The sequence below is a fragment of the Triticum urartu genome, chromosome 5A (genome assembly GCF_056163025.1).
Source record: "Triticum urartu cultivar PI428250 chromosome 5A, HENAU_Tu73, whole genome shotgun sequence".
In the NCBI taxonomy this organism is placed as follows: Eukaryota; Viridiplantae; Streptophyta; class Magnoliopsida; order Poales; family Poaceae; genus Triticum; species Triticum urartu.
This window is the reverse complement of record NC_141877.1, coordinates 544,581,788-544,594,378: the sequence shown is the minus strand read 5'-3', so window position 1 is coordinate 544,594,378 and position 12,591 is coordinate 544,581,788. Positions and strand designations below refer to the sequence as shown.

At 50.3% G+C, this 12,591-nt stretch overlaps 1 protein-coding gene across 23 annotated transcripts in view; it reads left to right on the top strand.

Annotated features, from left to right (window-relative positions):
* Positions 1 to 9,928, top strand: part of LOC125510416 (noroxomaritidine synthase 1) — a 35,152-nt gene extending 25,224 nt beyond the window's left edge. For all 23 annotated transcript variants that reach the window (XM_087521622.1, XM_087521621.1, XM_087521619.1 and 20 more), the window contains one exon: positions 13 to 9,928. In XM_087521622.1, the coding sequence (XP_087377748.1) occupies positions 4,835 to 6,412 (1,578 nt within the window). In that variant the 5' untranslated portion in view covers positions 13 to 4,834 and the 3' untranslated portion in view covers positions 6,413 to 9,928. The remainder of the gene's footprint in view (positions 1 to 12) is intronic.
* Positions 9,929 to 12,591: the final 2,663 nt, after the last annotated feature.

Genomic DNA, 12,591 nt, shown 5'->3' with positions numbered 1-12,591 from the left:
TTTTTCTTCAAGGTGGAAGGCTTGTGATCAACCACTTCTTAAAGTCAAAGTCCGTGTATCTTTTTTATAGGATTTCAGCCAAATGTCGCAACACTATCTTTGCATATTCATGAAATTTTATCCTTCACATCCCTACATATTGTGTGTTATATACACGTGCACTGTGCAGCTATGGTTTTCTTTTTCTAATTAGTTCAACTTAGTAACAAATTTGTATCTTGAGCTTTATGCATATGTAATAGAGAAAATATATAATTTTCGTCCCTCAACTCTTCACTGGGTCTATTTTTCGTCCTTCAACTCTAAATCTGGATAGAGTGCATCCCAAACTTACGAAACCGGACAAAATATGTCACTTCTCTCGGCGGACCCGATCTGGGTGCTGACTAGGTGCAGTTTTACCAGTCCACGCTAACATGGCAAGACGACCCCATAGAACAGGTGGCCCGCTCCCTCACTCACTCTCACTCACTCTCGCTCACTCTCTCTCTCTCTCTCTCATGTTTTCTCCCCACTCTCCCTCTAAAACCCTAGTTCTTGCGGCGGTGGTGCGGCGATTCATCGCATGCCGGGGGTTGAGCGGCAGCCGATCATTGGAGGCGCAGCGACGGTTCACCGGACTTGTGCATGTACGCACGGGCTCGGAGAAGCAAGTGTTGGGACCATAGCATGCAATTTCAAAAAAAATCTTACGCTCACGCAAGATCTATCTAGAAGATGCGTATCAACGAGAGGGGAAGAGCGTGTCCACGTACCCTCATAGATCGAAAGTGTAAGCGTTTGTTAACGCAGTTGATGTAGTTGAACTTCTTCATGTTCCGACCGATCAAGCACCGAACGTACGACACCTCCAAGTTCTGCATACGTTCAGCTCGGTGACGTCCCTCGAACTCTTGATCTAGCAAAGTGTCGAGGGAGAGTTTCGTCAGCACGACGGCGTCGTGACGGTGATGGTGAAGTGATCCGCACAGGGCTTCGCCTAAGCACTACGTGAATATGACTGGAGGTGTAAACTATGGAGGGAAGCACCGCACACGGCTTGGAACAATTAATGTGTGTTGTAGGCGCCCCCCACGTGTATAAAGGAGGGAGGGGGAGGAGGTCAGCCCTAGGCACGCCCAAGTAGGAGGAATCCTACTTGGGTTCCTAGTTGGATTCGCCCCCCTCCCTTCCTTTTACCGGAGAGGGAAAGGGGGAAAGAGAGAGGGAGGAGAAGGAAAAGGGGGCGCCGCCCCCTCTCCTAGTCCTATTCGCCCCCCTTCCCTGTGGAGGGTGTGCCACCCCATTGTGGGCTGGTGTGCCTCCCTCCTATGGCCCATATCTTCCCTCGGAGGGGGTCCCCCCTCATACTCCGATATGTACCCGATATATTCTGGAACACTTCCGGTGTCCGAATACTACCATCTAATAGATAAATCTTTACATCTTGACCATTTCGAGACTCCTCGTCACATCCGTGATCTCATATGGGACTCCGAACAACATTCGGACAGCAAATCACATAACTCATATAATACAAATCGTCATCGAATGTTGAGCGTACGGACCCCACGGGTTCGAGAAATATGTAGACATGACCGAGACACCTCTCTGGTCAATAACCAATAGCAGAACCTGGATGCTCATATTGGTTCCCACATATTCTACGAAGATCTTTATCGGTCAAACCATAATGACAACATATGACATTCCCTTTGTCATCGGTATGGTACTTGCCCGAGATTCCATCATTGGTATCTCCATACCTAGTTCAATCTCGTTACCGGCAAGTCTCTTTACTAATTCCGTAATGCATCATCCCGCAACTAACTCATTAGTCACATTGCTTGCCAGGCTTATTATGATGTGCATTACCGAGAGGGCCCAGAGATACCTCTCCGATACTCGGAGTGACAAATCCTAATCTCGATCTATGCCAACCCATTAAACACCTTCGGAGATACCTGTAGAGCATCTTTATAATCACCCAGTTACGTTGTGATGTTTGATAGCACACAAGGTATTCCTCCGGTATCCGGGAGTTGCATAATCTCATAGTCAAAGGAATATGTATAAGTCATGAAGAAAGCAATAACAATAAAACTTAATGATCATTATGCTAAGCTAACAGACGAGTCTTGTCCATCACATCATTCTCTAATGATGTGACCCCGTTAATCAAATGACAACACATGTCTATGGTTAGGAAACTTAACCATGTTTGATCAACGAGCTAGTCTAGTAGAGGCTTACTAGGGACACAGTGTTTTGTCTATGTATCCACGCATGTATCAAGTTTCCGGTTAATACAATTCTAGCATGAATAATAAACATTTATCATGATATAAGGAAATATAAAATAACAACTTTATTATTGCCTCTAGGGCATATTTCCTTCAGTCTCCACTTGCAATAGAGTCAATAATCTAGTTCACATCGCCATGTGATTTAACACCAATAGTTAACATCTTTATGTGATTAACACCCATAGTTCACATCACCATGTGACCAAGACCCAAAGGGTTCACTAGAGTCAATAATCTAGTTCACATCGCTATGTGATTAACACCCAAAGAGTACTAAGGTGTGATTATGTTTTGCTTGTGAGAGAGGTTTAGTCAACGGGTCTGTCACATTCAGATCCGTATGTATTTTGCAAATTTCTATGTCTACAATGCTCTGCATGGAGCTACTCTAGCTAATTGCTCCCACTTTAAATATGTATCCAGATTGATACTTAGAGTCATCTGGATCGGTGTAAAAGCTTGCATCGACGTAAATCTTTACGACGAACTCTTTATCACCTCCATAACCGAGAAATATTTCCTTAGTCCTCTAAAGATAATTTTGACCGCTGTCTAGTGATCTACTCCTGGATCACTGTTGTACCTGATGAAGCTATGTACCTAGGGTAGGGTCATGGACTTGTCCTAACTGCCCTACCCAAGGACATCTCTAGAAGAAACAATCACTCGACCAAGATCCAACCACTCGACGGCCAGGAGACCTGAAGTCACTCCGCACGCTAACGGTCGGTCATTAAGTAGCTTTTATGGTCATCATAGCACTTTATTACTAGCGTTACCAGTAACGCTCTGCCTTAATGTACATTGAACCCTTTGTAACGTGGGCTGGCCGGGGTCCTGGCGCACTCTATATAAGCCACCACCCTCCTCCGAGACAAGGGTTCGCACCTCTGTAACCCATATTCATATAATCCAGTCGACCGCCTCCGGGCTCCTAGACGTAGGGCTATTACTTCCTCCGAGAAGGGCCTGAACTCGTAAACCTTGCGTGCTTACAACTTCTCCACAGCTAAGATCTTGCCTCTCCATACTTACCCCCCTACACTACTGTCAGACTTAGAACCACGACAGTTGGCGCCCACCGTGGGGCAGGTGTTTTAGCGTTTGTTGGAGAAGTTGCGACTTTTTTCCGACCCGAATCATCATGGTTTTCGGCGGAGTTTCGGTGGAGGGCCGCGAGATCCGTCTCGGCGCGCTCACGTTCATCGTCGACGACTTGGCTCCAGGAGGCTCCGCTCAACGTGGACGCACTCCCTGCTGGCGGGGCAACGCACTTTAGCGCGTGCGTCCACGGCGTTCTCCTGCGGCAACCATCGACCCCCTATCGGTCGGCTCCTGTGTTGTCCTCACTCCCCGTTTCCCGCCGGCGCAAGTGTTCCGGTCGGTCGAGACTTCAGCGGTGGGTGAGGCACGCGGTGGCGCATCAGTCGGCCACCCCCCAGGTCACGGCGATCGAGCCCGACGAATCCCTCTACGGCCTATTCGACTGGCTCCGCAGAGACCGCATCCGAGTGCGACAGCAGCGATCCGGCGGCGGAGGTTCTGATGGTCGATGGACCGCCCAGTCCTCCCAGTTTTCCCCATACCGACGGAGGCGCGGGTGGAGGCGACCCGTCACGTCTCCATGAGGAGTATCTTCCCAAGCCTCTCACATCGCTGCAGAGAGAAGAACTTCGCCGCCGGAACATGGATGCACTGCACACTCCTATCGTTGGAGAGACCGCTGAAGCTCGCGCCTTGGAGGACGCACGCCTGGCAAACTTGGCCGAACGCACTCGACTGGAGAACCTCCAGCGAGCACTCGACGAGCGTGCACGACAACGGATTCCCGAATCTAGTTGACGTCAACTCTTCCCGCCCCCGCAGGTATATCGAACTCCGGTTCAGAATTTAGCAGCTGCGGCCCGTATAGCGGAGTCGATTCAACCTTCCCAGTCAGAGGCTGGCAGAGGCTTGCTGCAGATCAGAGCGTTACTCCGGGCAGCAGGAGATCAGAATTCCACTGTTTCTCAGTTGCGGAACAGGATTCACAGCAGATCCGTTGCCGCGGACACAGTCCAGTCGGCTCATAGCCCGAGATCGCCCCCGAGGCGTGAGGGACATGGAGACCGGCGTGACCAGTATGGGAACCATGAGCAGTATGATCACCAGTCGATCGTGACGGTCGACGTCGAGTGCCCACGCCTCCCCCGAGGAGCGGGTCGTATGTGCCTCGCCAGCAGGATGACAGGCACCCTCATAGTGGTGGGCGAAGGATTCCAGTCGATCCCAGAGGGCCAGGCTTTGACGCGAGATCCATTCTCGTCCAGGGTTTGGTCGACAGGAACAGGGCTCACCGAGAAGGTCACGACAGAGATGCACCTACCAGCAGCAGAGTACATGTTTTGGGGCCAGAATGCTTTAGTAGAGCCATCAGTGCCGCTGTGATTCCTCCCAACTTCAGGTTGGCGACTGGAGTCAGTAAGTTCACTGGCGAGTCCAAGCCCGATACTTGGCTTGAAGATTACCGAGTGGCCGTCCAGATCGGCGGCGGCAATGATGAAGTGGCCATGAAGCACCTCCCTCTCATGTTGGAGGGCTCGGCCAGAGCGTGGCTGAACCAGTTAGCACCTAGCAGCATTTACACTTGGGAGGATCTCTCCCGAGTGTTCGTCACCACATTTGAAGGTACGTGCAAGTGGCCGGCAAGGCTGACGGAACTGCGATCTTGTGTACAGAAGCCGAATGAAACTTTGAGGGATTACATCCAGAGGTGGATCACGTTACATCACTCGGTGGAGAATGTGCCTGACCACCAAGCAGTTTGTGCCTTCAAGGAAGGCGTCAAGTACAGAGAACTGAATTTGAAATTCGGTCGAACTGGGGATATGTCCCTAAATCGGATGATGGAGATTGCCACCAACTACGCTAATGGCGAAGATGAAGATCGGCTCAGGAGTGGCAAACTCAAGTCAGTCGCCCAAGAACCCTGGGGCAATTCCAATCAGAAACAGAAGAGGAAAGCCGAGCCAGCGGCTCCCGCGGAAGCCTTGGCTTTAACCCAAGGTAAGTTTAAAGGGAAACCTAAAGGACCTTGGAACCCTAAGAAGGTTAAAGACCAGGACGGAAATGGTGTGTTAGACTTGCCATGTCTCGTCCACACAAAGAAAGATGAAGAGGGTAATTTCATTTACCTGAAACATACCACTCGGCAGTGTCGACTCTTGATCCAGCAGTTCCAGGGCAAACAGCCCAAAGGTAAGGAAAAGAAGTCGGACAAGGTCGAGGACAAAGAGGACAGTGACGACGGATACCCTCAAGTCAATTCCACCTTGATGATTTTTGCTGATGTTGAGAGCAAAAGTCGACTGAAAGTCATAAACCGAGAGGTGAATATGGTTGCTCCGGCGACACCAAGTTATTTGAAATGGTCCCAGACTGCCATCACGTTCGACCAGTCCGATCACCCAACGCATATTGCCACCCCTGGGAGGCAAGCTCTGGTAGTCGACCCAGTGGTTGAAGGCACTCGACTGACCAAAGTCTTGATGGATGGTGGCAGTGGTTTGAACATATTGTATGCTGAGACATTGAAAGGGATGGGCATTCTGATGTCCAGACTCAGCGCCAGCAACATGAGTTTCCATGGAGTCATTCCTGGGATGAAGGCTGAATCACTCGGCCAGATTGCTCTGGATGTGGTTTTCGGTGATTCCAAGAATTACCGCAAAGAAAAGTTCACATTTGAAGTTGTAGACTTCCAGAGTGCCTACCACGCTATTTTGGGCAGGCCGGCTTATGCACGCTTCATGGCCCGACCATGTTATGTGTATCTCAAATTGAAGATGCCTGGCCCCAAAGGTGTGATCACTATTACGGGCAATCGAAAAAAAGCGGAAGAATGTTTTCAGAAAGGTTCGAAGATCCCTGATGCTCAGATGGCAGTGGTGGAGTTGCAGGAATACCAGAAGACTGCAGACCCGAGTGATTTGTTGCGAGCCAAGAAGCCCGCCACAGAATCGGCTTTTCAATCGACTGGCGATAGGAAGAAGCGCTCATCCAGTTCCTCCGTGAGAACTGGGACATTTTCGCATGGAAGCCTTGTGACATGCCAGGTGTTCCCAGGGAGCTGGCTGAGCATCGCCTGAGAGTCGACTCAAAAGTAAAACTTGTCAAGGAACATCTCCGGCGGTCCGCCGTCCAGAAGAGAAAGGCCATTGGCGAGGAGGTGGCTCGGCTCTTAGCAGTGGAGTTCATTCGAGAAATTTACCACTCCGAGTGGCTCGCCAACGTTGTTATGGTCCCCAAGAAGGACAAGTCACTTCGCATGTGCATTTACTTTAAACATATCAATCGGGCCTGCCCGAAAGACCATTTTCCTCTCCCCCGCATCGACCAGATAGTCGACTCGACTGCGGGATGTGAGCGACTGTCTTTTTTAGATGCCTATTCCGGGTACCATCAGATCCGTCTGTATGGACCTGACGAGATCAAAACAGCTTTCATCACTCCATTCGGGTGCTTCTGTTATGTTACCATGCCATTCGGCCTCTAGAATGCCGGAGCCACATTCATGAGGATGATTCAGAAGTGTTTGCTCACCCAAATTAGTCGGAATGTGGAGGCGTACATGGATGATACTGTGGTCAAGTCACGGAAGGGTTCCGACCTGCTGACTGACCTTGCTGAAACCTTTGCCAACCTCAGAAGGTTTGATATCAAGCTTAATCCATCAAAATGCACATTCGGGGTTCCTGGCGGAAAGTTACTCGGATTTCTCGTTTCCGAATGGGGAATCGATGCCAATCCAGAAAAAGTCGGTACTATACTCCGAATGAAAAGTCCTGTGCGAGTGCACGATGTTCAGAAGCTTACTGGTTGCTTGGCCGCCCTAAGTCGATTCATATCTCGTCTCGGTGAAAAGGCATTACCTCTTTACCGATTGATGAAGAAGTCTGACAAGTTCAAGTGGACTCCTGAAGCTGACGCAGCATTCGCAGAGCTCAAAGCTCTGCTGTCCACCCAGCCGGTGCTTGCTGCCCCAATCAGCAAGGAGCCTTTGCTGCTTTACATTGCAGCCACAGGACAAGTCGTCAGTACAGTACTTACGGTCGAGCGGGAAGAAGAAGGGAAAACCTTCAAAGTTCAGCGCCCAGTGTATTATATTTCTGAAGTCTTGACCCCATCGAAGCAAAGATATCCTCATTATCAGAAGCTCGTATATGGGATTTACATGACCACAAAGAAAGTTGCCCACTACTTCTCCGATCATTCCATTATAGTCGTTAGCGATGCTCTGTTGTCAGAGATCTTGCATAACAGGGACACAACTGGTCGAGTGGCTAAATGGGCGATTGAACTCCTTCCTCTAGATATCAAGTTTGAGGCAAAGAAAGCTATCAAGTCCCAGGCAATCGCGGATTTCGTCGCCGAGTGGATTGAACAGCAACTGCCGACTCAGGTTCACTCGGAGCATTGGACCATGTTCTTTGACGGTTCCAAGATGCTAAATGGTTCCGGCGCCGGAGTGGTGTTGGTCTCCCCCAGAGGAGATAAACTCAGATATGTTCTTCAAATCCACTTTGATTCCTCTAACAACGAGGCAGAATATGAAGCACTTTTATATGGGTTCCGCATGGCCATTTCACTCGGCGTCCGTCGCCTCATGGTCTATGGCGACTCAGATTTGGTGGTCAATCAAGTGATGAAGGAATGGGACGTCAGAAGTCCAGCCATGACTGGTTATTGCAATGCAGTGAGAAAGCTAGAGAAGAAATTCGAGGGGTTATAGCTTCATCACATACCCCGACTGAAAAATCAAGCAGCTGATGATCTGGCAAAAATAGGTTCCAAAAGAGAAGCCATTCCCAGCAATGTGTTTCTAGAACACATCCACACACCATCAGTCCAGGAGGATCCCTTCACTGAAGAGGCCCCGCAGCCAAAAAGTGCCACAGATCCGACTGAAGTCGAAGTGCCAGCTGTGGTCGACTTGATCTTGGAAGTCCTGGTTATCACTCCCGTCTGGACAGAACCGTACATCGCGTACATCCTAAGGAAAGAACTCCCAGAAGACGAAGAAGAGGCTCGACAGATCGTCCGTCGATCTAAGGCCTTTACAGTCATAAAGGGGCAGTTATATAGAGAAAGCGCGACTGGGGTCGGCCAGAAGTGTATTACACCAGAAGAAGGTCAGATGATCCTTAACGATATCCACTCGGGGACCTGTGGCCATCATGCGTCCTCTCGGACCATTGTGGCTAAAGCATACCGAGCGGGGTTCTACTGGCCAAGAGCCAATGAGATGGCCAAAGAGCTAGTCGACAAATGTGAAGGATGCCAGTATTACTCCAACATGCCACACAAGCCCGCGTCGGCCCTGAAAACCATTCCACTCGTCTGGCCCTTCGCTGTTTGGGGGTTGGACATGGTTGCACCACTGAGAACAGGCAGGAGCGGCCTCACTCATGTGCTGGTAGCAGTCGACAAGTTCACCAAATGGATTGAGGCCAAGCCTATCAAGAATCTTGACGCTTGCACCGCTATCAGTTTCATTAGAGAGTTGATATTCAGATATGGAGTTCCGCACAGCATCATCACCGACAACTGGTCAAACTTTGATTCCGACAAATTCAGGGCCTTTTGCGCCTCTCAGGGCACTCGGGTCGACTATGCTTCGGTCGCTCACCCTCAGTCGAATGGGCAAGCAGAAAGGGCAAACGGCCTAATTCTCAAAGGACTAAAACCCCAATTGATGCGTGATCTCAAGCACGCAGCAGGTGCATGGGTCGACGAGCTTCCATCAGTCATTTGGGGATTGAGGAAAACCCCGAATCGATCGACTGGAAGAACCCCATTCTTTCTGGTCTATGGAGCCGAGGCAGTCTTACCGAGTGACCTGCTTCACAACGCTCCCAGAGTCGAGCTCTACTCAGAAGATGAAGCAGAACAAGCCCGACAGGACGCAGTCGACCTCCTAGAAGAAGAAAGAGAAATGGCCTTGATTCGATTGACCATCTATCAGCAAGACTTGCGTCGATTCCATGCCAGAAACGTGAAGAGCCGAGCCTTCCAAGAAGGAGACTTAGTCCTCCGAGTGGATCAACAGAAACCACACAAGCTCGCTCCTACTTGAGAAGGCCCCTTCATAGTCACCAGAGTCCTCCACAATGGAGCATACCACCTCTACAATGTCGATCGCCAGATTGATGAGCCACGAGCCTGGAATGCGGAGCTACTCTGCCCCTTTTATACTTAAATTCTCACCCGGATGAGATGTAATAAGAAAAACTCCTGAAGTTTATTTATCAAAGACAAGAGCATTATAATTTTTCCAGTGATTATTATTGTTTTTTTGTTTGCGTAAGAAATCCCCCAGTGGGTGACTTAGCTGCGAATCCGTTTCGCCTAAGTTTGCAAAAATCCTACCGAGTGGAGAGCAATCCTCCCACTCGGGGGCTTAGCTGCAGTCCAGCACTCGCCTAAGTTCTCTCACTTCGAGACTTAGCTGCAGTCCGGCACTCGCCTAAGTTTGAAAAAAATCCTACCGAGTGGAGAGCAATCCTCCCACTCGGGGGCTTAGCTGCAGTCCAGCACTCGCCTAAGTTCTCTCACTTAGAGACTTAGCTGCAGTCCGGCACTCGCCTAAGTTTGAAAAAATCCTACCAAGTGGAGAGCAATCCTCCCACTCGGGGGCTTAGCTGCAGTCCAGCACTCGCCTAAGTTCTCTCACTTAGAGACTTAGCTGCAGTCCGGCACTCGCCTAAGTTTGAAAAAATCCTACCGAGTGGAGAGCAATCCTCCCACTCGGGGGCTTAGCTGCAGTCCAGCACTCGCCTAAGTTCTCTCGCTTAGAGACGTAGCTGCAGTCCGGCACTCACCTAAGTTTGCAAAAATCCTACCGAGTGGAGAGCAATCCTCCCACTCGGGGGCTTAGCTGCAGTCCAACACTCGCCTAAGTTCTCTCACTTAGAGACTTAGCTGCAGTCCGGCACTCGCCTAAGTTTGAAAAAATCCTACCGAGTGAAGAGCAATCCTCCCACTCGGGGGCTTAGCTGCAGTCCAGCACTCACCTAAGTTCTCTCACTTAGAGACTTAGCTGCAGTCCGGCACTCGCCTAAGTTTGAAAAAATCCTACTGAGTGGAGAGCAATCCTCCCACTCGGGGGCTTAGCTGCAGTCCAATACTCGCCTAAGTACGAAACACATCTCATTCCTCAAGGACGACGAGGGGCAGGTCGACTGCCACCTTCTCCTGGGGAGCTTCGCCACAAATACAATGTGCGCTCCGTCCCACTCTGCGGTAACAGGGTGTGGGTCGACCGCCGCCTTCTCCTGGGAGCTTCGCCACAAATACAAGACATAGGTCGACTGCTTCCCTCTCCTTCGGAGCTGCGCTGCGAATGCAAAAGTTGTCTCGAATGAAGAATCAGTTCACTCAGCAGGAGATTCATAAAGATATTCAACGGTAAACCAAGTTCGGGTAAATTCCAAAGGTTCCGGATCACAGATCGAAGTACTCGGGCATGCAACCTGAAAAAGTTTAACGGTTACAAAAACCACTCGGCATTCCGAGGCGAATTTAAGGTGGGACATAAGAGTTTGTTCACTCCGCGGGAGGAGGGCTGGCAGGCTCGACGAACTCGTCCAGGTCGACGCCGTCGGCTATCCGAGTGGCTGCAGCGATGAAAGTCTCCATAAAGGTTCGGAAGTCATGCTTCTGGGTATTGGCGACCTTGATTGCTGCCAGTTTGTCCTGTCGCACCTCCTTGCAGTGGACACGAACCAAAGACAGAGCCACGTCAGCGCCACACCGAGCAGCAGACTTCTTCCACTCCTGCACTCGGTCAGGGATTTCATTTAGTCGAGTCATCAGGGACTCAATATCATTTTGGAGCTCAGCCTCTGGCCAAAGTGCCGGGTCAATCCGCGACATGACGACCTTCAGTCGAGCCAAGTAGTCCACGGCACTGTCGATGCGAGATTCCAGACGGAGCAGATTCATGGCAGTTTCATCTTTCACAGGAGAGTTGATTGGATCCAAACCAGGCTCGATCCGCCCAGTCTCCTCTTCAAAGTTCTGGCAAAACTCTGCATTCATGATCCAAGGATAAGTCAATTTTCGTACACTGAGTCGACTAAAAAAAAAGTCAGTCGGAACAGAATGTGCACCTTCAAGCTTGATGAACAGCTTCTTGGCAAGACTTCTCAGATAACTCTCCAGATCATCCCTCCTGCGAGCAATGCCTTCCATTTTCTCGCCCTGGACGAGATTCGCCTTCTTCCAGCGCGAGCACTCCTTGTTGGAGTCATTCAGAGCGGTCTTCAGCCTGGTATTCTCTTCTTCCAACTGGCCTACCGAAGCCAGCTTCTGTTCGGCCAGAGCGGTCTTGTCGTCAGCCTCCTTACGAGCAGCGGCCAAATCCTGATCCTTCTTTGCCAGAGCTTCTCTCAGTTTTTCTGCAAAGAAATGATGATTGATTCAGAAATAGCAGAAGGGTACCCAAGCCTAAAACTGACCAGTCGACAAACTCGTCTTACCTGTGGCGCCGTCTCTAACCTTTTGCAGCTCTGTCCTGGCCAGCTCCAAGTCAAGGTTCAGTTGAATCTGCTGCTTCTCCAAGTCAGCAAAGCGAGCTCCAAGATCACAAGATTTCTGAAATGAAAGGGGAGAAGTTATTTTTACAGTGAAAAAACAACAAAGGCAATAAATACTAAGACTACGGTCGACTGCCCGCAGTCCACCATAGTCTCGGGGACTACACCCAGTGGGTGCACTTAGCGTGCCCCCACCGGTTCTGATCCCACTCGACCAGTCCGCCGGAGTCGAGTGGGGGGAGTAAAAAAAAGATAGAAAGTAGAACTCAGACCACAATCGACTGCCAGCAGTCGACCGCGGTATCGGGGACTACACCCAGTGGGTGCACTTAGCATGCCCCCACCGGTCCTGATCCCACTCGACCAGATCGAGTGGAAGAGATAAACTACCAGTTCGGTTTATACATTCGGCAAAATACAAAGACTACAGTCGACTGCCAGCAGTCCATCGTAGTCTCGGGGACTACAACCAGTGGGTGCACTCAGCGTGCCCCCACTAGTCCAAAAATTCACTCGACACACCCAGTGGGTGGACAGATGTAAAGGTTTTCGGAAAGAATCTTCAGGTAGCATATCCTAACAGAACAAGCGGTGACCAACTAACCTGAACGTTGCTCTGGAGAGCCGAGCTGGCATCATAGGCGGCTTGGCTGGCGTCCCGCACCGTCTTCATCTTTTCCATCATAATGCCCGCCTGGCGTATGGCTTCCTTAGCAGCATTCACCTCGTCC